This window comes from Silurus meridionalis, chromosome 10 (assembly GCF_014805685.1).
Source record: "Silurus meridionalis isolate SWU-2019-XX chromosome 10, ASM1480568v1, whole genome shotgun sequence".
Taxonomy (NCBI): domain Eukaryota; kingdom Metazoa; phylum Chordata; class Actinopteri; order Siluriformes; family Siluridae; genus Silurus; species Silurus meridionalis.
The window spans coordinates 7953771-7980125 of NC_060893.1; the positions used below are offsets into that span (position 1 = coordinate 7953771).

At 36.4% G+C, this 26355-nt stretch overlaps 1 protein-coding gene across 1 annotated transcript in view; it reads right to left on the reverse strand.

The window, feature by feature from the left end:
- The window catches only part of LOC124392509 (A disintegrin and metalloproteinase with thrombospondin motifs 20), a 106946-nt gene that overhangs the window by 73818 nt on the left and 6773 nt on the right, over nt 1-26355 (reverse strand). The window contains exons 3-7 of the mRNA XM_046859613.1: nt 24215-24377; nt 7146-7390; nt 5486-5569; nt 4809-4933; nt 2009-2049 (exon numbers count right to left, since the gene is read on the reverse strand). Coding sequence (XP_046715569.1) covers nt 2009-2049; nt 4809-4933; nt 5486-5569; nt 7146-7390; nt 24215-24377 — 658 coding nt within the window. The remainder of the gene's footprint in view (nt 1-2008; nt 2050-4808; nt 4934-5485; nt 5570-7145; nt 7391-24214; nt 24378-26355) is intronic.

The window sequence follows — 26355 nt, forward strand, 5'->3', positions numbered from 1 at the left end:
CATTATGTTACACGGTGTCCCATTATTTTCAGCTTTAGTTCAATTACAGCAAATTTAAAAACTTCAAGATATTTACATCCGTCAATGAACAGAACAGTGAAAGATAACCGACCCTCACTGTTACACCTGCTCTCATGGAGAAAGTCTCATTATTTTGTCATTTATATGCAATACATATTTCATCATAATATCTCCTGTCAGGCACTGAGCCAAATAGACCAACAAAGCTGCTCCCACGAGAGAATCAATGTGAACTAATAATAAAATAAAATAAATACAAATATAAAGCTATATGCTAACTTTCTTCTTTCAACAGTTTTCTGTCATGGTTGTAGTTGTGGACATAAGGCATTCCTGGACAAGGTCACTGAAATGCAGACATCTTACAATGTCATGAGTGAAAAGCCTATACATCTCACTGATTCTAACCAGCTGTCAATGTATAGTGTAATTAATTCCTTATCATGCTATGAGAAACTTGTGTCAACACTCATACATGACCCTTGTGAATTGTGCAAAGGGTATGCTGTAAAACTTTCAATCTTACTATTCAGTAGTAATATAATTTCAAAACATCAAATTAAGTACAAGTGGTTGAATAGATGAGGATCTGTTATTCCTGATTGCACATATGCAGAAATGTAATCAATACTAAGAGTGTAGTGGAGGCTTTACGTTGTGTGGTTTTGCTTCTGTACTTCAGCACACTCTATGAATCACCAGGGCAAAACCTTAAATATGCCACTTGTGTTATTTAAATATGCCAAATATGCCATTTTTACTTTCCAAATCAATCCTATGTCCTGAAACTTGTAGATAGTATATCATAAGATCCTAGGCATAAATTGCCTACTATTTCAGTGTGATAAAAAAAAGCATGGCCAAACAATTCTTAAAGTTAATTTTTTTTGTTTAAATTTTTTTTTTTTTTACTGTCACAACATAAATCGAAAGGAAAATGGCAAGCCCACTCTGTTTATCAACCCAGACAGTTTTCACTTGATGATTTGTTAGTGTTTGGTCATTTTTATTTCATGACGCTGTTGGATTTGAGGATTTTGTCTCTACTTGTCAACCTACAAGGATTTAACTGACAAAACAATATTATCTGTTGCATTTGTGATATCTGAAATATTACAATTATGAATATAAAACCCTCTTCTTGAAACACATAGTTATGTTTACACTCACTTCTGGGATATAGTTTTTAGTTTGTATGGTTTTTACAGTCTTTTCGTACAGTACTGTATAATCAAGTATACAGTAGGTTTACTGGTCGGTGCTATATTGGGTTTTGTGTCTTGTCTTCTGTTGTCTGTCTGCACTGTCTGTCTGCACTGTTTGCACTAGGTTGCACTCGATGCACTTTATGTAGCTTGTGTTGTAGCTCTATGTTGTTTTGTTTGTTGTTGTTTAGTGTAGCACCAGGGTTCTGGAGAAACGTTGTCTCGTTTTTACTGTGTACTGTGTACCACTGTGTATAGTAGAAATGACAATAAAAGCCTCTTGACTTGACATAAAAATAATGAACATTTAAACTAGCACCTTTTTCCCTGCTTGTTTTATGTCTTTGTTTAAAAAGAAAGATGGCTATAATTTCTCACAGCAGAGTTTAGGTTGATGGAATTGTAAATCGGCAAACTATTGAACCCGTGTTGATTTATTTATTGATAGAGACTCTAAGCACTTTTGTACTCCGTACTGGATAAGGGCGTCTGCTATTTGCTGTAAATGTAGAAAGAAACCAATAGCAAGTCACTCTTTAGTTTAAACAGCAAGAACAGAAACTTAAGTTTGTTTTCTGTAATGGTTCTCATGAATCCGAAGAAAATGGGTTGCTAAAGACTTTCATTTCATTACCAGCAGTGTGCTCATACTATCCAAAGACAGCTGTATGGTTGTTTCTTCTCATAGCATATGCAGGTAGGCCTAGATGTGAAATATGGTGTAGTTTTCTTACTGTGGACCTCTGTTTAACATAGTAAAAGAAAAAAAGAGTAAACCTTACCTAATGTGTCACACTTGTCTTTTTCCCGACAGATATCTTCCCTGTATGAACACAAAAAATATAGGGTTAACATAGTCAAACACAGGGCAATGCTAGAAAACACTAACAGTGATGATTGTGAACATTCATGTTTTTTTTTCTTTCAGCTGCTCCTGTAATGGGTCACCACAACGGATCGTCTTCTGCATATTTGTTCTGGCACAGGCTTTACACCAAATGCCCTTTGTTAACGCAATCCACCCAAATTATCTGGGCTTGGAACCGGCACTGAGAGTGCACTGGCTTGTGCAAACCCCAAGTGGCTTGGGCTGGTTCCAAACACAAAGAATATCAAACCTGGGCCAGGCCAAGGAGAGTGCAGGAACTGTAGGCACTAGACCACCAAAGAAGATTATAAATAGTAAAGATAACATTTAAAAATCCCCCGAGAGATCCTGACTGATTAGTTTACGTTAACTAGTGTTTATAAAAATGACTGAAATCATGTAAGAATCCTGTCAGGTTAATATATATATATATATATATATATATATATATATATATATATATATATATATATATATATATATATATATATATATATATTTAGTGAGGAAAATAATTATTTGAACACCCTGCTATTTTGCAAGTTCTCCCACTTAGAAATCATTGGGGGGTTGCTGAAAATCACGGAGTTTGAGCTCCCTCCAAAGATTCTCTATTGGGTTTAGGTCTGGAGACTGGCTAGGCCACGCCAGAACCTTGATATGCTTCTCACAGAGCCACTCCTTGGTTATCCTGGCTATCCTTGTCATGTTGGAAGACCCAGCCTCGACCCATCTTCAATGCTCTAAATGAGGGAAGGAGGTTGTTCCCCAAAATCTCGCAATACATGGCCCCGGTCATCCTCTCTTTAATACAGTGCAGTCGCCCTGTCCCATGTGCAGAAAAACACCCCCAAAGCATGATGCTACCACCCCCATGCTTCACAGTAGGGATGGTGTTCTTGGGATGGTACTCATCATTCTTCTTCCTCCAAACACGTTTAGTGGAATTTTGGTCTCATCTGACCACATGACTTTCTCCGATGACTGCTCTGTCACCAAATGGTCTTTGGCAAACTTAAAACGTGCCTGGACATGTGCTGGTTTAAGCAGGGGAACTTTCCGTACCATGCATGTTTTCAAACCATGGCGTCTTAGTGCATTACCAACAGTAACCTTGGGAACGGTGGTCCCAGCTCTTTTCAGGTCATTGACCAGCTCCTCCCGTGTAGTTCTGGGCTGATTTCTCACCTTCCTTAGGATCATTGAGACCCCACGAGGTGAGATCTTGCATGGAGCCCCAGCCCGAGGGAGATTGACAGTCATGTTTAGCTTCTTCCATTTTCTAATGATTGCTCCAACAGTGGACCTTTTTTCACCAAGCTGCTTGGCAATTTCCCCGTAGCCCTTTCCAGCCTTGTGGAGGTGTACAATTTTGTCTCTAGTGTCTTTGGACAGCTCTTTGGTCTTGGCCATGTTAGTAGTTGGATTCTTACTGATTGTATGGGGTGGACAGGTGTCTTTATGCAGCTAACGACCTCAAACAGGTGCATCTAATTTAGGATAATAAATGTAGTGGAGGTGGACATTTTAAAGGCAGACTAACAGGTCTTTGAGGGTCAGAATTCTAGCTGAAAGACAGGTGTTCAAATACTTATTTGCAGCTGTATCATACAAATAAATAGTTTAAAAATCATATATTGTGATTTCTGGATTTTCTTTTTTAGATTATGTCTCTCACAGTGAACATGCATCTACGATGACAATTTCAGACCCCTCCATGATTTCTAAGTGGGAGAACTTGCAAAATAGCAGGATGTTCAAATACTTATTTTCCTCACTGTATATATATATATATATATATATATATATATATATATATATATATATATATATATATATATATATATATATATATATAACTCAAAACGCAACACACATCTGTTTACGCCGTCCTTCTTTTACTCTGATAAAAAAAATTAAAGATCCACCAAAAAATACTTTTAATCTCTAAACATTTGTTTTACTGATGCCCAAGTCTTAACACCATCATCTGTTATGATGCATCCATTTGGCAATCAACTCTGGGGTCGACAAATGCACCGATGTACTTTGCGTAAATGACTCTATTTTATTGTACAGTTTAAGAGTAATATATCGAAAGGATCTTGTATATCTCTGTCATCTCTCTTCACAGACACATAAATAAAACAAACTGAATCTCAGTGAATACTTGCTTTACAGACATAATAAATATATGTATAGAAAGCTTGAAATGTTAAAAAATATTATCTGATTATGTAATCTGTATGTAAGTTAGAAGATTTTCCGGTATCACCTGATTAACTGTCCGTGTGGAAACATAGCAAAAGTTCCATTTGGTGTTCTGATCAGTTACGTAATTTAAAACACCACAATTACTTTAAAACATTTACAAAAATATTTTGTGTTCATGCTCTATGTTGAGTTTGGTTTCACTAACAATAAACATACAATTGCATAAAGCATCCATATTTGTCGATTAGAGTATTAAAAACTTGATAAGTATAAATTTAAGGAACATTTATGAGAGACAAAAATGTGTGCTTAAATTACGATGAATCGTGAGTTAACTCACAATCATGTGATTAATCGCGATCAAATATTTGAATTGATTGATTGATTGACAGTATATACAGTACATATATGCACAACATACTGTAACTTTATTTCCTCAGACCTCAGTGTGGAAAATGAGTTTGACAATAATAATTTTATAATAACATGATTTTACACACCTGGTGATGAGCAGAGCAGTGTCATGATGAGAAGGATGACTGTCATCTAGAACATTCTGACTTTGCTGCCACACACAGAAGTTGTGTAGCGTCGCAGCAGCATAGCGGTTGACATTTGGCCCTTCCTAAAAACGATACAACCACAACACAACAACAACCACAGCTTTCATTTCCTTATTCGAAATGTATTTAATACAAGTATAATTATTAAAATAACTCCTATGAAGTCTATGTTACACTGCATAATAACGATTTTTAGGCCGAATAAAAGACATACGAGATCACTGATTTTGTGTCTGTGTGTCATTACAAAGATTCTATCATTTATTTAATTTTTAGTGCAGCTAATCCTTCTATTAATGCTGCATGGTATCTAGCTATACCAGGGATGCACAATATGTCAATCGTAATATTAGTAGATCGCGATATGTTAGTCAATTATCTATCCTCTCTATAGCATTTGCCACATGACTAATGTACAGACCAGCCAGTCTGAAATATATTCTCTTCTTAAACACAGGTCAAATATGCACAACTTTAGATATATTTGTATTAAGCAGCATAGTCATTAAATGACTTGCCCAAAAATCACTTTACTGAAATACTATAATACTTTACAATGAGATGTCTTAATTAATAGGCATGTCTGTTGTTGAAATGTGCTAGAGCTCATGTACCTGTTCATTGTGAATAACAATCAGCTTGACAATCATGATATTGATAAGATTTCCAACACTGGGATCTTTGTAAACTGCAGCTACCTGAAATGAAAGACACACACAAAGAGACAATGCAAACAACCATATTTTTTAGAACAAATATACTGAACAAAATTATAAACGCAGCACTTTTGTTTTGGCACCTATTTTTCATGAGCTGAACTCAAAATCTAAGACTTTTTCTAGGTACACAAAAGGCCTATTTCTCTCAAATATTGTTCACAAATCTGTCTAAATCTGTGTTAGTGAGCACTTCTTCTTTGCTGAGAGAATCCATGCACCTGACACGTGTGGCAGATCAAGATGCTGATTAGACAGCATGATTATTGCACAGGTGTGCTTTAGGCTGGCCACAATAAAAGGCACTCTAAAATGTGCAGTTTAATCACACAGCACAATGCCACAGATGTCACAAGTTTTGTGGGAGCATGCAATTGGCATGCTGACTGCAGGAACATCCACCAGAGCAGTTGCCCCTGAATTGAATGTTCATTTCTCTACCATAGGCCGTCTCCAAAGGCGTTTCAGAGAATTTGGCAGTACATCTAACCGGCCTTACAACTGCAGACTACGTGTAATCACACCAGCCCAGGACCTCCACATCCAGCATCTTCACCTCCAAGATTGTCTGAGACCAGCCACCTGGAGAACTGCTGCAACAATCGGTTTGCATAACCAAAGAATTCCTGCTCAAACTGTCAGAAAGCATCTTGTCCTCCTCATCGGGGTCTGGACCTTACTGCAGTTCGTCTTCGTAACCGACTTGAGTTTGCAAATGCTCACATTCAATGGCGTCTGGCACTTTGAAGAGGTGTTTTCTTCAAGGTTGAATCCCGGTTTTCACTGTATAGGGCAAAATGCGTGAGGCAAATAGTGGCCACACAAGATACTGACTAGTTTTTGGACCCGTCGCTAATTGAGTGTGTATGTTACTTCTGGTCCTCTCCTAAAACCTGACTGGAATTTATTATCCCTGTTTATGCCACAAACTTTGAGGTAAAACCAAAACCAGAATACCTTAAAATATGTTGAATACATTACTACAAATAGAAAGAAAAGGAACAAATGGGTAAAAGAGTGGAAAGAAAGAAAAGAATAAAAGGGGGTATATATCAGTCACTGTCGGGCATTAACGAAGGCTTTTGGTGGGTTGGGGTGATTCCAGACTCTTTTCAGAAAGTGACCGTGCCATAATGACACCATCAGCACGCTAAAAACCTCGTTTAAAATCCCCATCCATCAGATTGACATGTCACCAGACGACACTACAGTCTGTAGCCTCTAGGAGCCATGAGTAAAGTTTTTACACACTTTTAGATTTTACAGAATGGTAAGCATATATATATATATATATATATATATATATATATATATATATATATATATAGCATTATTACCATGCACCTCCAATTTGTGACAACAGTTTGAGGAACTATCACCTGTTCCTGGAAAAGTCAAGTGTCCCAATACTTATGATAAATAAAAAAAAAAAAACAGAAAACTGACATTTGAAGTCATGTCAATAGTGACTATAAAGAGCATTTGACCATCCCAACAATCCAACAGTCAAATAGAGTTTGGTAAAGTAAAATATAGTTTTGAAAAACGTCTTACTTACTACTGACATGATTGTTAGAATGTAGTGCTCCAGATTGCGTCCATGGTGCCGCACCATCTTGGCATCTGCCGTGACCATTAGCTCTACGAAGCGTGGATAAGACAAGAAGCGTTTTCTCCTACTGCCACTGGAATGGTTTGTGGATGGCTGTTTTATCCCGGGTAGATGTTTATCAAAACTTTTCCATACTGACTTAACCTTTTCTTCAAGGCTTTCATTGCTATGGAAATGTTCTTTCATGTGATCTGTAGGGGAAAAAATAAAATAAATGTTTTAATGTGTGATGGTCTGATAAAATTCTGTTATTATATTTGAGTCTTTTATTTTAAGAATATGCATATATTATGTAACACACTGTATAAAAGCATGAAAGTGAATTAATTGCTTAATATTAAGTCCAGTACTGTGGTACATGAAACCATGTTTAACTGTTTCCTTTGGCCTAATGAGTTTATATAGAAACATAAAATATCTGTTTACTTGTTTAGATTATGACACTGTGTATTCAACCAGAGAACCAGAGTGTTGATTATAAATAAAGTGGGAAGACACTTTTACAGTGACATAATTCCCAAACTTACTCGTTTTAAGGAAAGGTATAACATACAATGTAGCGTTTTATGTTTCATTTGTAAAACAATTTGTCTGAGAACTCACATAAAGCCACATTATTATTGAAATTGTCAACCATTCATTTATCTTCAGTTAAGATGCAACAATTGATGCTGATAGCACATCCCAAATAATAAGAAAACATAAAAACTTTTTCATTTTAGTCAATATCCACACAAGTTTTATTATGTGTGTATAAAATATTGTCTGGAATTTGTGTTTCTTGTTTGTTGCAGCAAGCATTTAAAATAAAATGTTCTCACAGTTGCTTTCTATCAAACTAATTACTGTAAAGCCACAAAAAATGGTTTAATTGCTTAAGATTCTTTAGGCTTTTGCAAGTCCATTAATTCACTTCTCATAATTGCAGAAGTAAATGATTACATCAACCATGTAAAAGCCTCCCTGTTGTCGTACTGCTCATTTTGTACCATGTGACATGCTGCATGATTGTCATCATCCTGGTCTTAAAGGATCTTTCCTTAATTCCAGCAGTGATGTAATCAGAAACCTTTTCTGTATAGCATTATTATAGCGGAAAATGAATGAATGGATGGCAGTTCAGAAGTTCAGAGTCATGACACCAAAAATGTTAACACGTTGAAACGCTGGCAAAGCTTGTGTGCCTCCTGTGAAATCGCATTCCCTCGCTTTTCTGCACTCGCTCTGCCTGAGGAATGAGAAGCACATGGACAGCAGAACACACCAGATTCCCAGATTCCTTACCAATGACAGCTACAAAGAGATAGAGAGAGATGCAGAGAGAGAAAGACAGAGAGAAAAGAGAGAGAGAGAGAGAGAGAGAGAGAGAGAGAGAGAGAGAGAGAGAGAGAGAGAGAGGAAGCTACCCTCAAGGCAAGCTGAAAGGATGAAAAGTACATTAGCCATGTTTATATAGTGTCAGTTTGGTCACATTCTCTTGTTTCACTTACAGAAGTTTCCACTTCAGTGTTACATGAGCCACTTCAGAACTGTCCAGTGAAATAGCACTGCCAATCAAAGTCTATCAAGCCTTCCCTGGCTATAAACACAGCCACTGGGGCTGACAGATGAATAGCTCAAGTGCTATTAGGAAGGATGAAGAACAGTAACTCAGGCCAGTATTCAACATTCCACGGACAAACAAAAAATAGGATATACTGGACAGCTTTCGCAGAATTACAAAACCTCTTCCTGGAGCTGATGTGTACAGCTGCTGCAGGCAAACCATTAGTTAGTGTTGCTATCACTGACACAGCTGGCTCTGATATAGATATATGCCATCTGTGAGTGTATTCGTTCCTCATTTCAATAAGTTAGTAGCCTTTATTTAGCCAGGATAAACCTCATGAAGATATCTTTTACATGAACGACCTGTACAAAAAGGCAACAAAAGACACAACAATAAAAACATAACAAAAGCGAATAATGAGTGAAAACAAATCAGTTGAAAAAGAATATATATATTTTTTATAGTAGTAGTACAATTTAATTCTGCCAAAGTAATATTCCAATAAGATTATACTGCATGTTATACTCCAATAAAAATATAGCACAGTAAGTACTGAGTTTTTCTACAAGCTGTTCCATGTCCCTTTTCCCCAAGCTCAAAACTAACATGGGTAAAAACTGAATAAAAAGTTCATTTGAGAGATAATTGTAATGTCCAGGTTTTTACAGGGATGATGGAAGAAAAATAAATTGGTAGCGAGCCACAAATAGATTTATAAATAAAACGTACAGTACGTTTCTGTGCTCTGGTCTTTGTCTGCAAGCTGGTTCTGCTCCAGTGCAGTGTGATATATGGGTGCATACATGTGCTGTTATGTCAGAAGCAGATTGTGTAATATTTTGGCATCGTGCCACACATGAGCATACAGGCACATGAGTCCCACAGACCGAACTACATCATGATGTTGAGTTTGTTGTCAGATATTTTAAGACTTTTTTATTAGCAATTATGATAAATGAAGTATGAAATAAAACGCAAAAAGGTGTGTAAAATGATCAATAATGTTGTGTGACACATCAAGTCCTTACATTTAACAGCAAATATCATGCCGCATGATTATTTCCTCTGATTTTTACAGCAACCTGCCAAAGATCTCTTTTTTTTTTTTACCGTAAATCTAGATTAATTTCACTTTGAATTTATAGTCATTGTGCAGAGTATAAGTAAAGATCAGTGCAGATATGAGGTAATAGGTGGAGACCAGCTCAGTGCAAATGAGTCAATATAAAATGCTTTGTTCAGAAAAATGAGGAAAAAATGTTCAGTGATGATCAGGTACCTCAATATACATCACATACTAATTATAGAGTAATCTGCAAAAGAGGCAAGGTAGAGAATGAGGTATCCTGATATAACGATATAAACACTCATTCCATGACCATTCTGTCTCTAACACAGCTTGTCATGCAACCAAGAAAACTGATTGACACCCGAGACTCCTTCCATAAAGTAATAGCATAAGGTGCAGGTAATTCTATAAAAAGTGCTGTATATTAGCTGTTACTACAGGGAAAAAAAAATAAAAATTTAATTCCATATACTGTCACAACCCTGCATAGAAAATGATTTAACACCAAGTGTTTCCGACCAATCGGATTTGAAAAAAGACATTAAATCATGCACAAAAGTGTTCAATCTTTTTAAAAATAAAATTAGCCTGGATATTTTGAGTAAGGGTAGCGGTCATTGGGACATTAAAAAACAACAAGGTGAAAAGCAGGGTGTAGCAGTCCTGACCACAGGCAGTGTAAACATAGTCGGAACAATTTCTTGCTCATTTCATAAAATTCATTCTTTTTTAAGCAATTTCATCGACCAGGAATACATGACAAAGAGGGTTTTAAAGGTCCAACCAGGTCCAATGTCCAACAGGTGTTATAGGAAAAAAAAAAGAATAGAAAGCAAGTAAACAAAACAAGAAAGAACTTACAAGGGTACTAGATTGTCAGTGAAGAAATCACTCGCCATTATAACACACAATCGCAAGTCATCACTTTGAATATAAACCGCAACTATGCTGCAGAAAATGACGGCTTAATTAAAATATCTTGGATACAGTCCAAGCATTTCCTATTATAATATTATAATAAGATTTTTTCTTTTAAAATGAAATGATTAATAATTTTGAAGAATATATACTTAAGAATAACAAGATTTTGATCTTTAAATAAGAAAATACAAGGTGAATGATCTTATAGTAGATTTATTGTAATCTAAAAAAAAAAATGGTATTATTATATCATAAATATGCATGCATTAGAGTTGCATGTATTTGAGTAACGAAACGCTTTGGGAACACGCTGGCTGTCACCGGTTTGGTGACGTCACGACCAGGAGTATAACACGCATATGAGTGAGGGCAGTGGCAGCTTCTGTAAGGAACTAGGGAACTAGGGTTACATACGTAACCTAGAGACGTTCCTTTTCAGGAACTTGAGCTGCGTCGAAACTCTTTGTGAACGAGTGTCCAATCATGCCAGACTGACAGTCCCTGCCTAGTGTGTGTCTGTCAACACAGCTAGAAGAGGAATGAGGGGCCAGGAGTGGCCCTGCAGTCTAGGTTATAGAACCGCACAAAGGTCAGCGGGGTGGACCAATCCGCATCGTTACATATGTCTTGAAAGGGGAACTCCAGAGGACCAAGATTTTGAGACAGAAACACTCCAGGTGGAGAGAACTCTGAACCCCAAGGGAGCGGGGAAGACCAGAGGACTCATGAGATGATGTGATCGCATCAACAATCAACCTGCTCAGAGTCTGCTTATTGGCAGGGAGGCCTCTTTTGGGAGGGCCGTAGCAAACGAGCAGCTGATCGGTCCTTCTCCAATCACTGATTGGTAGGTCTGGGGTTCCAATTGCCAAACTGCCTCTCTTGGGCCCGTAAGCAAGGCCCTCAACCCTCTCTGCTCCAGAGGCACTGTATCATGGCTGACCCCAGCTTCCTAATAATGCTGGGATATGTGAAGCAAGAATTTCACTGTGCTGTAAGGTACATGTGACAAGTATAATACACTTTTCTTTCTGTACTGCCTCATATTCTCAAATATATTTGTCTCTATCTGGCTAATATCAGTTAAATATGTGGCAATAGTTCAAACCACTAATTGGTCAAGACACTGTCCCATAGCATTTATAAATGGAGAACTAAAAACATTTCTTTACACAAATATTGACCTTTATACCAATTACAAAACAACCTTCAGTGTTGAGTCTAAAAGGAGCTGTTTCTCAACGCTTTTAAGTTCTTCATTATACACTGGTTCGTTAGTTTTTTTACATTTCATTATTGAGACTATAAGGAATATTCTTGGCTAGTGTTACAGTTTAAAGTAGCTTTCTTCATCTAGCATAAAATCAAAGGCAGGGATTTTACATCATAATCATAAATTTCGGCTCAGAAACTCTTGTAAACCAAAACAGCATGGCAAATCACCGCTCAAAGTATTTCTGCGCTTGGAAGCTTGTGCCACTGATTCGGTAATTATTCCCGTCCATGCGAGCAAGCAGAAACGCAGGCACTGTGAGTGGTTCGTGGAGGTGGAAACGCAGCCATCTGCGCATCTGTTTATTCACGCTGATGTGAGAGTACACAGCTCTCCTATACACTATACACAGTCACTATAAACAACAACCAGCAAACTCAGTCAAAGAGCAAAATCAAAGCAACAGACAAGTTGCCCAGTGGTGTATAAACTTTGTTGATGTGACCTGTGACCAAGAAACCTGGAAAGCTGTATACAGTTTAAATAAAACCAGGGAACATCCTCTTCAATTATAGTATGTGCAGAGAGCACACCACAGAGGGCATGAAAAGCTAGGATCTAATCGTGCAATATGTAAATAGAATAACTGGATACTAGACACTGATAAAAAGAGCTATACAATGTTTAAAATAAAACCAAGACCCCAAAAACATGTTGTTTTTTTCATATATATTTATTCAGTAACGTCAATTAACAGCTAATAATTAACAGGTAGCCTGTAAATGATGTAATCCAGACGCTAATAATAATAATAATAAAAGGGTTAGGTTTAACATAAATGAGAATAGAAAGTTAAAATAAAACTCCACAGTTACAATAAATAACCAGACATCAATTACATAATGAGCGTAATTTTTAAACAGTATAATTATATTAATAGAAAATTAATACTGAAGTGGTCATATGTATGATGTATGAGTTGACTGGACTTCTATCTAAAGAAGCAGGTCTTCAGTCTAAAGAAGAAGCTTGGATGAGTAGTGAAATTTTTCGATTTAAACAGATAGAAATACAGTTGATGTGACTCAACTTCCAGATGAAAAGAGATTTAAAATGGTTTAGTTTGAGATCTGGGTGAGGGAATCTGATGTCATATCAGCTTGCTTTGACTTGATGCAAAAAACTAAGCTCAACTGACAAGAATTTGCAGTAAGCAGTTGTTCATGCCAAGGTTTCATGTGGTTTAACTGACAGCAAAAACCAAACACGAAAAAAAAAAATCAGACACTATTAAGTGCAATCAGTGACTAGACAGATAAAAATACTGAGCAAACTGCAGTTTGAATTTGAAGCCTTAGGGGAAAAAACATCGCAGCATATAAATCGCAGACAGCCCTACCCACGCCTGCTTAAAGTAGCTTTATTTCACTTTGTGAATTCATTCTTTTAGGTCCGATCACATGAGTGATGTCATTTAAATCACAGTGTCAATCAAGTGTCAATGACTGTATTACTAATAACCATGAAGGTTTGTCTTAAAGCCGTAAAATATGATTCTCATTTGTAAATACTTTTTATAATTGTGTATTTTACAAAACTTATTTAAATTTGTCATCTGAAACGTGAGTAGTGTTCAAAACCAATGAAGTGATTTAATACATCTGGCCACACACGTATTCACTGTGAGGTTTGACACAAGCTGACGTAGGCTAATGGTATTCATGTCACAATACCAGCAACTTCAATGTGTCTTTATAGGTCATTACAAGTGTTATTATGACTCATAGCCATGTTCCAGTGCCATCTCACTTATTTAAAAATACATATACATACAAACATTGTGAAAAGTAACTATTGGCTATAGTACATCAAATATCATGGCCTTAATTTTAAATTTGTGGTCACAAATAACCTCACTGGCTGTGTAGCATTGCAGTTGTAATAGCGGTGTCAGAAACAGCACAGCTGAAGTCAGGAAACAATTTTTATCAACATTCATTTTAGTAACTTGACATTCAGAAGTTATGACATCAACTGCGAGAAGACATTGAACATTTAGACTTAACCCAGCCTTTGTATATACATATTTAAGTATACAGATAAATACACATATACAGTATATTTAAATACACACAAACCACAAGGCCACTCGGACAACCAAGTTACAGGTACAGACATGTCACTTGTCAGCACCAGGGTTAGTAGACAACTCCCCTACCAAACGCTGCCATTGACGTCAATCTAAAATGCCCAGACAGTACATACAGCCATGCAAAAAATAGACACAGATTTGGTCACAGGATTTTTCAATCCCATCGTCTACCGTGACACATAGAGGGATTGTTAGGTATTGATGTAATTATTTCAGTTTAACATGACATGGGGTAAACATCCCTCATGAGTTATATTTAATTGGGATTTTTTTTTAAAAGGGGACAGTGTTTTTTAAAGATTGTCTCTCAACAGACTAATGAAACTGGAACTTCCTTTCTTTTCAGCATGCAAACTAGAGCAGTCATAGGGGCCCCATGCCTTGCACAACAGCAAACCCAAAGAATGAAGACCAAGTGAACCATTAACCTATATATATATATATATATATATATATATATATATATATATATATATATATATATATATATATATATATATATATATATATATATAGGTTGATATATACATTGATATATGCATTGCTATATATATATATAGGTTAATGGTTCACTTGGTCATCATTAATCCTGACCAAATCTCCACCATTTGTAGAAACGCAGCCCCAAACTTGCAAAGAAACTCCCTTGTGCTTTACTGTTGCCTGAAGACACTTATTATTGTACCGGCACTCCTGGATATATTCTGATGTTGAATATGATGTGTCTTTCATCTGCTGCATTAAGTTTGCTTGGCTGACTACTGCATCTACGGTCCTCAATATTGTTCGTTTCTTAATGCTTCTTGAAAATAGCTTGAACTGTCCTCCACAAACTCACTTTAGCAGCAGAGTTTGGCTGTTCCTCACCCAGTTTTAAGCCTCCTACATTGTTGTTTCTGTTTCAGTTAATGATTGTGTTTCCACCTACATATGAAATTGATGATCAATAGCATCTGCTTTTGTTGAAGCAGCGATTAAGAAAATGAAGAGTGGAAAGTCGGTTGGACCAGATGACATACCAGTAGAAACATGGAGATGTTTAGGAGAGACGGCAGTGGAGTTTTTAACCAGATTGTTCAACAAGATTCTGGAAGGTGAGAGGATGCCTGAGGAATGGAGAGTGTGCTGGTACGATCTTTAAGAATAAGGAGATGTCCCTTATTCTGTCTCCTTATATATATATCTGTGTGTGTGTGCGTGTGTGCGTGCGAGCGAGTGTGGTGTGCGCACATGTAGTGTTCAAAAATGTATGTGTGGGATCATATATTCTGTGCACCCTTCATTAACTCCATACACTACACACCGCATGTTTTGAACAACCTACCCCTATCCTGCTCTTATGTTTGGAGTACAGTGCTCTCCAGAGCACACAGATAGGCACCTGCATGTTTCATTAAACCTTCATGCAGCAAGATTCATTGGTGAGACAAAATCACGTCTTCATGCTCAAAATCTCACCAGCTTCTCAACAGCCCGTAATGGTGTAACAATCAAATAACACGATCTGGGCCACCCAGCTTTGAGTCAGTTTATTGCGAGTAAACTTAGTGTCCCTTACGCTAATAATCACAAACAGCTAATATGGACTCAGATTAACATAACAAAAACGTGAAAAAAAACAGGTGTGCGCAAGTTGGAGAATACATTATAAGTGCTTAAGTGAGAGTCTTTTTCAGGGCTGTTTGAAGCAACAAGTGGAATACACTTAAACATGTGCAGGATGTTTAGTTTGTACAATAATACAACAATTTTTTTTATTACAGCTTTGATCACTCTACAAACTGTGATTAGACCAAATGTCCTCTAAGGAAAAAGAGTGTAAAGATCTTGACAGAGAGGTCAAGACAAACTACAACATTTATGTTAAAACGTCATAAGCAATTTCAGAGATTCTGTTGGCCGACTATTAAAGATAAGACCATTAAAGGACACAGGTAATCTGTGTAGAAATGTAATGCTCTCATCTCAAGAGCCTGCACAATTTTCCAATCCAGACCAGGCTTGAGGAACGAAAATGAAATCTGGTCACGTGTATTTTATACATTTTACATACAAGTGTAATTTGTTAGGGATATAATTTTAACCAAAACCATGACAATCCCTATTTTATCAGAACAAAGTAGATACCATTGACCAGTGCTTGTTGATATAAAACAGCATATTTCTTTTCGTTCTGATCACCATGAAATCTGAGGGAATATTCGATTAGTCTACATACAGCTTGACAATAATGGAAAACAATATCGATTTTACCGAAACATCCACAACCTCTTTTCAGAGATGCACTTTATGAATAAAAATATTGAGACACCTGATTTTATTTAATGCGTATGCGAATGTCTTTGTAGAATAAAAATTAAAAAAATTTCGGTAGAATAAAATTTCCATTTACTTGAACTAGGAGACCCAAACCGGTTTCATCATGACAATGCTTCTTGAAAATAGCTTGAACTGTCCTCCACAAACTCACTTTAGCAGCAGAGTTTGGCTGTTCCTCACCCAGTTTTAAGCCTCCTACATTGTTGTTTCTGTTTCAGTTAATGATTGTGTTTCCACCTACATATGAAATTGATGATCAATAGCATCTGCTTTTGTTGAAGCAGCGATTAAGAAAATGAAGAGTGGAAAGTCGGTTGGACCAGATGACATACCAGTAGAAACATGGAGATGTTTAGGAGAGACGGCAGTGGAGTTTTTAACCAGATTGTTCAACAAGATTCTGGAAGGTGAGAGGATGCCTGAGGAATGGAGAGTGTGCTGGTACCGATCTTTAAGAATAAGGGAGATGTCCCTTATTCTGTCTCCTTATATATATATCTGTGTGTGTGTGCGTGTGTGCGTGCGAGCGAGTGTGGTGTGCGCACATGTAGTGTTCAAAAATGTATGTGTGGGATCATATATTCTGTGCACCCTTCATTAACTCCATACACTACACACCGCATGTTTTGAACAACCTACCCCTATCCTGCTCTTATGTTTGGAGTACAGTGCTCTCCAGAGCACACAGATAGGCACCTGCATGTTTCATTAAACCTTCATGCAGCAAGATTCATTGGTGAGACAAAATCACGCCTTCATGCTCAAAATCTCACCAGCTTCTCAACAGCCCGTAATGGTGTAACAATCAAATAACACGATCTGGGCCACCCAGCTTTGAGTCAGTTTATTGCGAGTAAACTTAGTGTCCCTTACGCTAATAATCACAAACAGCTAATATGGACTCAGATTAACATAACAAAAACGTGAAAAAAAACAGGTGTGCGCAAGTTGGAGAATACATTATAAGTGCTTAAGTGAGAGTCTTTTTCAGGGCTGTTTGAAGCAACAAGTGGAATACACTTAAACATGTGCAGGATGTTTAGTTTGTACAATAATACAACAATTTTTTTTATTACAGCTTTGATCACTCTACAAACTGTGATTAGACCAAATGTCCTCTAAGGAAAAAGAGTGTAAAGATCTTGACAGAGAGGTCAAGACAAACTACAACATTTATGTTAAAACGTCATAAGCAATTTCAGAGATTCTGTTGGCCGACTATTAAAGATAAGACCATTAAAGGACACAGGTAATCTGTGTAGAAATGTAATGCTCTCATCTCAAGAGCCTGCACAATTTTCCAATCCAGACCAGGCTTGAGGAACGAAAATGAAATCTGGTCACGTGTATTTTATACATTTTACATACAAGTGTAATTTGTTAGGGATATAATTTTAACCAAAACCATGACAATCCCTATTTTATCAGAACAAAGTAGATACCATTGACCAGTGCTTGTTGATATAAAACAGCATATTTCTTTTCGTTCTGATCACCATGAAATCTGAGGGAATATTCGATTAGTCTACATACAGCTTGACAATAATGGAAAACAATATCGATTTTACCGAAACATCCACAACCTCTTTTCAGAGATGCACTTTATGAATAAAAATATTGAGACACCTGATTTTATTTAATGCGTATGCGAATGTCTTTGTAGAATAAAAATTAAAAAAATTTCGGTAGAATAAAAATTTCCATTTACTTGAACTAGGAGACCCAAACCGGTTTCATCATGACAATGCCCCTGTGCACAAAAATCAGCTCCATGAAGATATGGTTTACATTGGTTGGAGTGAAAGATCTTGAGTGGACTGCTATAAAGCTCTGACCTCAACCCTACTGAGCACATTTTGGGATAAACTGGAACATTGACTACACCCCAGGCCCCCTCATCCTGACTTTACTAGTACCTTTGTGGCTGAAGTAGCAGAAATGTCTATTAGCAAACCACAACCAAACTTTTGTCCATATAGAATATGTATATTTATTCTTATTATAATATATATGACTGGAACACAAGATTGAGTACAATGATTTGTACACACTTATATTCAAATATACACTGAGCAGAGCACTGTTCAAAGTGCAATTAGATGACATGAACAATATCAAGTCACAAGTGGTCATGTTTAGGGTTGAAAGTTAAACTGGAATTTAATACATTTTAAACAATTGAAAAGACGACATAGACACACGTAAGATATAGACATAACAGTGAAGAAGAAGCAGCAAAGTTCATAGCAAATCTGCATTATCATTCCAAGCAATTGATTGATAGATCTCCCCCTCTCTCAAAATTTTCCCTCACTTCTCTCTGTCTCCATCTCCTCTTCCATTTTATTCTATGTCCTATCAGAAATCAGATGACGGAGAGCAACTTCAATTTAAGACAAAACTCCTCTTTCAAGGCCAACATAAAGAATGGAGGCATAGGCCATGAGATTACTGACCCTCACAATGGAAGCTTTTATTCACCTCACCAACCTTCTGAGGACGGATGAAGGAAGAGGAATCTGCAGTCTGCAGACTCGAGTGCCGAAATTACTCACAGTAAAGATTTTAGTACAAGAACTATTTTAAGGTATTTAGTATTAATACTGGAATATGCTAAAACGCTGTAACATATAACTCAATTGTAAAATAAATAAATACGTACATACATGCATACATATGTACATATATCAATAAATATGAGAGATGGCACTTGTGGGTAATTTTATGTAAAAAAAAAAAACAAAACAATGAAGTGTTTTATTTCAAATGTAATGTACCAATAGATAAAGGTAGTGCAGTAGCACAAAGTACAAAGTATAGCAAATGAGTATATTTATATATTATTTCTAGAGACTTTCTTTTTTCGTAATTCCATTTCTGTTTAATTTTAATAGTCGTGCAATCATTATTGCAACCAGTATTGCGAACTGGAAATAGGTTATTAAACCATCAAACCATTTGCACTCATTCAATTTTTGTAACAAATTTTCATGATCATTTTGCTGATTTTAAGCAAACATTCTACAAACAAATAAATAGATTCAACAAGAAAACAATATATCAAGTAATAATGTTTAATCTTTGTTTTTATTTGCAGTGTACTCTTCTGACATTCGCATCTAATGTGTAAGACTGTGGCACATATTATATACTATATAACTTAAAGTGACTATGCTTTGCATATATGAAAAAAAGATATATGAAAGGCATGCGCTGAACTTTATTTTGTTTGATTTTTGTCAGTGTTTCCATATACATGCAGGTTCCTGTCCCTGTAAAGATCATCTGTCATCTGTGTACACTAAATAATGCACTTAGCAAACATGGTCTTGTCAGCAGCTCGAGCCCTGACTGGCATGTGTAGTGCAGCAGGCGGTTGGATTCGGATCAAGCAGTCGTTTTACAGTATGTTTAAACCTACATAGCTACATAACAAATGGAAGGCTTTGTTCTGCAAAAGTCAATAAGCAGGGTTTTTTTTTTATTTCTGTTTTGTGGTTGTTGAACTCGGGCTGCAGTCACACTATATTTTTTCATTCTGTTGCCTTCCATTCATAAGCATGTCTATGCTGAAGGGTGTGTCCACTCCTTTCAGCTGCTGTCACACTCACACTATACATTCAGCATGCAAAATCTCTTTGAATACCTTCTGCAAACGGGCAGCCACCATGACACCGCAAACCAGGCAACTTTATAAATGTTAAGTTATTTTAAAGCTGTTTGTAAAAACATTTTCAAAAACTGGAATAATGCACCAGCAATTCAATCCACATACTATATTTTCTGATGAGGTCACATCCTGGCATATTCTTTTTTCTTTACCGGTCACATTAAACTTGAACTGAGCTGCGAAATCCAAATATTTCTCACAATAAGCTTGCATTTCTGGTGCCACCATTCGCATAGCTATACAGTAAATAAGAGTAAAAAAAAAAGTTTGGTGTGGCCAACACTTTCCTAAGATCACGTTTCATGGACTTTGATGATTTTCTTCAACAAAATACAAAATGAAGGAAACACTGATTAGAGCACTATCTGGTTTTATAAAACATAGCACTAAATGTCTATAAAATCATCATTAAAAAGCTGCCTGGTTTGCGAGGTTGCTGTTTTCAAAAACAAATTGTATATTTAACATTAGCATGTATGTCATATACAGCATGTGATGGCAATAGGGCTGAAACAACGAATCGATTAAATCGATAATTAATTTTGTTGTCAACGAATGACAATCGATTAGTTGGGCTGCTCAAGTTGCGGGTTAGCGTGAGGTAAGAGTACAGGTCAACCGGCAGTGGGAACAAGTGTGCATTCCAAGTCATACAAGGCATTGGAGCATTTTATGCATGCAAAGCTTGTGTGGTATGGAAGTACCACAGCGATGCACAAGCGCGTAAAAAGAAAACACACTGGTGTCACGGAAGAAGGCGAAACATCAGGTAAGCAGAAACTGTATAATCCTTATCATGTGAACATGGTACAGTTTAACGAAGTGCTATTATGTAAACTGTTTGTTTGTAACTTCAGGACAGTCTGTTCTGTCGTGACTCGCGAGCATCACATTGCGCAAACAGCTCGCTCGCAACATAGTGATGGATTCAATTAAAGCGGTGCGAACAAACAATAAATCTAAAAGCAGGAAATAACAACATCAGTAAATGATTAAATGTTTATTCACTGTTGTTGTTTTCAGCCATATTTTTTCCTTTTTTGAAATCAAGCCTGTTAGCTCGCTGCGTTTCTCCGTTCCATTCTCTTTTCATAACATTCATCTACTACAACAGTGACTTATCTGTTTTCAAAGTCTAGTGTGACTGAAGCATTATTTGTCGATCAGGTGGTTAAGAAAAGCTGCCACAAACTTGTGTGCTGAGATCGCAGGCTAGTGGCTAGTTGCTAGCTAGCACAAAAGTGCTTTGAGTCTCTAGCAATGTAATCTACACTGGTACGCCAGATTACAAACTTAATATATAGAAACTTAATTTCCTGAATGTAAGAACAAGTTGGGACAATTAGTTACCTGAACTGGAATGTATAACGCGCACTGGACACAGTGACATGCAAGTGACGAGTTTACACTTTTAATACTGGAAACATAAGCTGCGTCTCTCCACAAGAGTTGTGCAGCTGCTAAAAAAACTCCTAACAACATTCTGTACATCATGTGAGAGTGTTAAATCTTAACCTAAGCAAATTCATTTCCAGTATCGTCACATAGAGTAACATGACAAAACATCATGAGATAAATATTTTTATCTGACAACTTTCCAAAGAGCTCATGATCTCAAACAGTAATATGGCATGCAGAGTTTTGGCATGAACTAAAGACAGATTAAATGGACACTAAATACAAATTTCCCTTGTTTACAGTTTCTCTTAGTGGCTTTGGAGCATTTCACAAACTTAGTATTTGCATTTCTCAAAACAATTTGTACAAACACATTGGATTTCTTGCAAAAGCCTGTACTTTCCTCAGTATTTGTGAGTATTTGTGTCACTGAGCATCTCATTGCCATCAGAATAACAAGTCCTTTTTTCATTGATCACATATAAGAGAGTCAAAATGTTGTCGTGTTGTCAGTAAGACGGCGCACAGTTTCAGAATTTCCTGATATAAACGACGGCTTGGATTTCTATGATTGAAAATACACAAGGGTGAATTTCTTTATTTATTTGATTGCATATTTGATTTATATTGACTGCAAGAGATCAGACAGGATTCACACTTTTACTGTACTGTCATAGTGTCCGTTCATTTCTTGGTTGTTCAACAATTTTTAGAAATTGTAATTCTGTGTTTTGCTCTGTCTGTATTCTTTTTCCAATTGAAGATTCACAAGATTCACCTTTGACCTATTTTAGAGAACTAGTTGCTCATTGGTTGATCTTGATGCTGTACACTCGCCTTTATTAGTGAAATTCAAGATTCATCTGCACAATTCATCAATTCAAGACATGATTACAAACAACAAAAAAGTTTAACAGAAATCTGAAGACGACAAGCTTGACAGTAGTGACAACTGGTTTAACCATTAAGCATTGAATGACATGCGATGGAATGATGCCGAGATGTTTTGGGGGTTAAGACAATTCAGGTAAAAAAAGTATATTTTGATCAACATGACAAACAATTGGCAATGGGAGAAAAGCAGACAATTGTACACAATCAATTAAACTAATGTACCAAAGCATTCACATTTTGTTCAATGCAACGAGAAATCGATTTTATGATGAGCACAAATAACTGCATGATTTGGAGGTTGAACAAGCAGGTTTGAGAATTGTATTTCTGATCTGAGAAAAGCAAAGCAACTGCGAAAAACTGTAAAACAAGTCGTGAGGCCGTTCCATATTTAGCTTTTGCTGGTAGGAGGTTGGGCAGTGCATGCAGCCAGTATACCGTCTGACTCACGAGTGGTGTATGGCGGTGTAGTGGGCAATGTGCGCAACAAAGTTACGTGCAGGACGCTTCCATATGCGATCACAGCATTCCATGCAAAGCAACGATTCTCAACCACACTCGCAGTATCTTTTCCGAACACATGCTTTTGTTCACACAGACAGTGGCTGGCCAGATCTTTACACTGTCCCTGCAGACAGTGACTGGTGAGATCTTTTGCTTTGACAATATCATCCTGAGCAACAAGAACATGAAATATTCTTCAAAGACTGCCTATCTCCAAATCTGCCAAGTGACTCCAGTTATCTGATAGTGATAATGAGAGCCACCACCTGAAACACTTTTAACTGTAAGCACCCATTCCTTTTAATCCTGCTGCATTGTGTATCAGCTGCTTTTTAGTCCTTGGCAGTGTGCATCCTCTTTCTTTTAACACTTTCCACGCACTCAGGATTATACCACACTCAGCCTTTACACTTTACATGCAAAATGGAGGTTGCAGAAAAACCTTATAAACATATAAAAGGTGAAGTGTGTTGACACCAAAGCAGCCACAGCTCTAGCTCATCAAAAGAAAAGCACATGTAAAGAAATTGGATCCGTATGGTTCCATTCAGAAATCACGTTTTTTTTTTTTAAACCTTGGCAAAGACAATCCAAACTGCCTGTACCACACACAGACTACTACAATCAAAAGGAAGGATATTAAGGCGGTATCAACCTCACCCTTTAAGTCATTCAAACCACGCTACGTTTCAGCGTGCACAATGACCCTGAGCTGGGTACAATGGCGAGTTCACAGAACAAGCAAATCAAGCAACCGACACACACAAGATTTATATGAGCCTACATAAAGGCCGCCCACTAGGAAGACCGCCAGGGATCCTTCAGGCTTTTCGTTGCATTGAACTTTGCAGGGTCAATTTTCTGAAGAAGGCATTGACACCACCAAAAGACCTAAGCCATAAAACGTCTAATTAAATTGGAGGCTTTGGGTGGGATAGTAATTATAGCAAGATTCCTATTCTGTCAGGGTTGTTGTATATTGTTGATTTTCAGCTTGGGTGTTAATACTTAAGAAACAAAAAATGCACGTCTTTAAGATTCAGTTTTTTCTCTGTAAAAGAAGAATTTCACCGGCTTTAATCCCCTCATGAAGACTCGTGCCAAAATGCTAAAATGTAATATACTTAAATATGCAGTTCTTCCCACAAACCAGTCCACAAACTTTTTATATCAAAACTTTGGATACGCATAATGTCAAGTAATGTCCAAAGCTGAATTCCATCACCATAACTATACAGTAAACAAAGGTACTGAAGGCATAATTTGAATAAGAAGAAGAAGAAGAAGAAATACTTTGCACAGTGTATAGAACGCTTTGATTATTACCTGAAGATGCACAAGGCTCAGATGCACCGCCATCATGCTTTTTCTTCCTGTCGTGTTTGTATACCAGATGAGGCTTGTTGTGTCCTTCCTCATACTCCGTGTCATCAGCTGCCATTAAAGGTTCAAGGAAGTATTCTCCACTGCGGGTTGTAAATGTACCAATCTGCAGGATCAAATGAAACAGCAACATTAGATAACGACATACAATTTAGAAACCAATCATTAATACTTTAAATTAAATATATAACTTGTAAAAATTATGTAAATATTGTTGAGACATGAAACTACATAATAAAGTTTAACAATCCAGGGTGGTCCTTGAGTTAATAGAATATTAGTAGGGATGTTTAAAGAAGTCTGTCGTATTATTAGTGTCCCTAAGCACACAGAAACAACTTTCTAATAAAGCAACCAAAACTAGCTCTCAACTGATAGACGAAACTGACCATGCGTTTTTATTAGGGCTGTCAAAATTAACAACTTAATAACGCTTTAACGCAAATTCATTTTAACGGCAAAATTTTTATTAACGCGAGATTAATGCAGGTCACATTTCTATTTGACCATTTCTATTTAAATATATAAATAGATAAATATAAAAGAGGCTAAATAGACATTTATTCATGACCTCCTTTCTTTACTCAGACATAAAAAAAAAATATTATAAACTCCATAAAAAAAATTTTTTTTAATCACTAAATATTTGTTTTACTGATGCACCAAGTCTCAAATCAAGATATAAAATCTGCCATTATGCACACATCCGGCAATTAAAACAGTCCGTGTGGAAACATAGCAAAAGTTCCATTTGGTGTCCTGATGATTTACGTAATATAAAAACAGTTACAAGAATATTTTGTCCTCATGCTTTAAGTGAAGTATGGTTTTACTAATAATAAACATACATTTGTCTTAAGCATCCATTTTTGTCTATGTCCATGTTGATTAGTGTATTAAAAACTGGAAAAGTATTAATTGAAGGTACATTTAGGACAGATAAAAATGTGCAATTAGGCTGGGATTAATCACAAGTTAATTTATGACAATCGTTCGATTAATGGCGATTAAATATTTTAATCGATTGACAGATTTGAACTTTCCGATTTTGCACTTTTTTTCACGTTGTATTAACAGGTAATGTGGAAAAACAATAGTAAAAACAATTCCTCATAAGATTTTGAAGCCACGATGTACAGAACATCATACAAAGATATAGGAGAAAATGTAGAAAAACATTTTAGATGAATAAACCTAAAATATAACAAATAAGTGATTGCAGAAAAGCACTCAGCACAACATCGATGCACCAAAAAACAAACAGAAATGAATATACATTAGAACAGATTATACCTCTACAATATGTCCCAGACATTGTTAAATATTTAAATCACCACCTCAAAATGCTTGTGTGTCGGTCACAGATAATGGAAAGTGAAACTTTAATCTGTCATGGGGGTTGTATTTATCCATTTATTTATTTATTTACAAATATAAAGCTTCTTTCTTTTCACATTGTTAGCTAGAGCATTATCATAATAGGCTGTGTATTAACTTAGGGAGAAAACCTAATTCTTTGGGAAAGCAGACACTGAGCACCGACATATAACCAAAATATCACAATCCTTGTTTAATAAATCCTCTGCTAAGATGTGAGAATAGTAGTCGGATCAGGCTCCTCCTTTCAAAGCATTAAATTGTCGACTATACGGGGTCAACCCTATACATTACATATTGGAACAAATTGCTTGAAAGTCCTGAAATTCTAACAAATGATGGAACACCTGAAATCATATTTTTTGTCCATCAAAGATATCACAAATCAAATGTAGCCTTGATTTGGTAAAAAAAAAGGAAAAAAAAAAAAAAAGGAAATACTTACATTTTGCAAATAATGTGTAATAATAGTGTTACATATATAATTATGAGTAGTTAGACTATACATTTATTATTTAGAAAATTACCAATGATGTGTTTTATATGTAAATATATTTCTCCTCGCTAAACTGTTCTCTCAGCAGCACCTCAGCACTTAAGTAAATTTATGATTTGCTGTCTGTCTGAACCAAAGAAACAAAAGTGAACTATCTGTAACATACTGAATTGCATAGCTTTTTTTTTTTCATTGTATCGTACTGCATTGA